The sequence below is a fragment of the Etheostoma spectabile genome, chromosome 13, assembly GCF_008692095.1.
Source record: "Etheostoma spectabile isolate EspeVRDwgs_2016 chromosome 13, UIUC_Espe_1.0, whole genome shotgun sequence".
NCBI lineage: Eukaryota > Metazoa > Chordata > Actinopteri > Perciformes > Percidae > Etheostoma > Etheostoma spectabile.
The window spans coordinates 27,001,566-27,004,097 of NC_045745.1; the positions used below are offsets into that span (position 1 = coordinate 27,001,566).

The 2,532-nt window shown below is 37.4% G+C and overlaps 1 protein-coding gene across 1 annotated transcript in view; it reads right to left on the minus strand.

Annotated features, from left to right (window-relative positions):
• Nucleotides 1-119: 119 nt before the first annotated feature.
• The window catches only part of rnf121 (ring finger protein 121), a 9,766-nt gene continuing 7,353 nt past the window's right edge, over nucleotides 120-2,532 (minus strand). Inside the window, exon 9 of the mRNA XM_032533995.1 lies at nucleotides 120-1,764. Coding sequence (XP_032389886.1) covers nucleotides 1,644-1,764 — 121 coding nt within the window. The 3' untranslated portion in view covers nucleotides 120-1,643. The remainder of the gene's footprint in view (nucleotides 1,765-2,532) is intronic.

Sequence of the window (2,532 nt, forward strand, 5' to 3'; positions counted from 1 at the left end):
CACAGCTCTCGGTCTTGTGATTCCAATTGTCTTAATATGTCATGTCATCCAGTCAAGAATAACTTGGCTTTAAGTGTTGGAAAAATAAACCGCAAGGATAAAGACATCTACACACAATCTAAACCATATGACATTTATTAACTGACATTGACAACAAAACAAAATGATCATGTTAGCTCTGTTGTACACAGTCTGATGTGTGAGTCGGTAGACAGGTCCAAGTAAAAGTGAGTAGGCGTTATGAGCAAAAACCAACCACCTTCCAGCAACTTTGGACTAGAAAATACATGGAACCTCAGATTGAACAGATCACAAAAATAAGACTGGCACCATATGCACACTCACTTGAGTTAAAGAATGTTCTACGTTTTGTTTTCTTTCCCCTTGTCTTTATTTCAATAGTTTTAGTCAAGTTACTAACCGGTATCATAGCTTTGGTTTGTGCTACCTGGGTTGCTGGTAAACAAGTTCACCAAAATAAAATGAATCTCTTTACAATTTTCTCACTTACATCTACTGGTATTTAGCCATGCATATAGTTTTGGTTTTAGTTGGCCTGGCTTTATGTTATCCATCTCTAAGATTTTTGCTTTCACGGCAATAAAACAGAGGTAAATTAATTTTAGTTGGTGCATTGAAAGTGACATCAGAAAAGCATCAGACTGTATCACACCATTTCATTGTTAGAAAGCAGTTCCTAAGAAAACAGCACAACCAAACCAAAACTATCAGTATGGCTAGATACTACAGGGGAGATCTTTTTTTGTGATTTAGGTGAACTGACCTTTTAAGTACAAATAGTTAATTGCGTTAGTGAAACAGAAAAACTGGTTTGGAAGACAGTGACATTCCTCCCCTTTAAATCATTCAAACTTAATGAAGGGTAGGGGCAAAGGTCAAAGTAAATATGACTATATGTTTTGTCTGTTGGTATGGATGAGTGTCCGTAAGACCGTGAGGACATTTTGAAATCCTGTAACATCCAGTTCCATCTTAACTATTGTATGAGGAGTTCTCTGAATTGATATGCTTTGCACTTTTTTTCCAGCATGACCAGGCCTCCTGTCACATAACGCATGACTGGCTACGAGGAAACCCACTCACGTCACACAAAAAAATGATATCAATGTCAAACAGCTGTGAGTGATTCCAGAAATGACACAGTGGAAAACTGACTCCAGAGGTCATCTGTGTACACTGTGTATGTGTACTTTGGAGGCACAGGGAGCAGTTACTTAAGTTCATTTCCATTTAATCTTTATTACTCATGTGTGATAGCCATCAGACATGAGGATGAAAAACTCCAGCACAAACCTTTAACTAAGAATTGACAAACACTTAAGACATAAATTAGTAAAAAGCACCTAATGATTTTTCGAACCGCTTTACTAGGCCATAAGATGCACTAACCAAATATCAAGGTGTGAAGCCAATCCTGGGAAATTGACAGACATCCAAATTAAGATTACCAATAAAATTCAAATGAACTGTAAATACAGATATGTGCCTATAAATATTTACAAAAAGTATAGACACCTTTTTTTAAATTTGTGTTTTAGTTCAATGTTAGGCCCTCAGTCTTTTGAGCCAGTGCATATCTTCTCTGTATGGCGTGTATGTCCATTTCTGACAGTCGCTCCAGGTCACTCCAGGCCCAGGATGTAGTTGATGCCTTGAACAAATCCAATGATAACCGGCTGCCAGGCCACCAAGTACCGAAGCCAGTCTAAAAGCTGTCCATACATGACATGTGGTCTCTCCCAGCTAAAGAAAAACAAGGTTAAGGAAAATTAAATAATAAAATGATTAATAAATGGGTGAAAATAATAAGCCGTAATAACACAACTAATGTTGCATGACCAAGAGGAGGTAGAAACCACTTTCAGTTTCTATAAAGGGCATTCTTTATTATATGGAGGTGCACAGTTGTCTGAAATTTAAACTCTGAGCCACAAAAAGGAACAGGAACCTGGTACCCAGCCTATAAATGTTTCATACCTCGTTCCAAATAGCCTACAATGAGCTGCCAGAAAAATTCACGTAAACTTTTCAGTTGAAACTTCCTCTCTGTTGTAAGACAGAGGTCTTTTTCCTGTAATTTGGCATGACTGGGTTTCCGGAACGTTGGCTTGATGTCATCAATAAAAAGGCCAAATTTAGGTTTGGAACTACTTTTACTTTTTTTATTGTCTATTGAGTTCAACAGTGTTGCTCTAGAAGATCCATTCATTTTCTGCATAAGGATTTTGATTATAAGCCATAAAGTCTAAAGCAGAGGCGCCCAAATTCTTTCATATGAAGCACAAAAATGTATCTGGATGGAAGGCCACGGGCCAAAAATGAATGTTGAAGAATAAGGTAATTTTTGCCATTCTCCGTAGACAACGTCTGTAATTTCAATGGGAGGGTTACCAGCACTGTGCTTGACATTGCCGTTAAACTCAGATTACGTACTTTTTAACTTCACAAAATGTATGTTTTGTAGTCGTTACTTATAAAATAAGAGGAGAAGAAGCATGAGCATGTCAAATC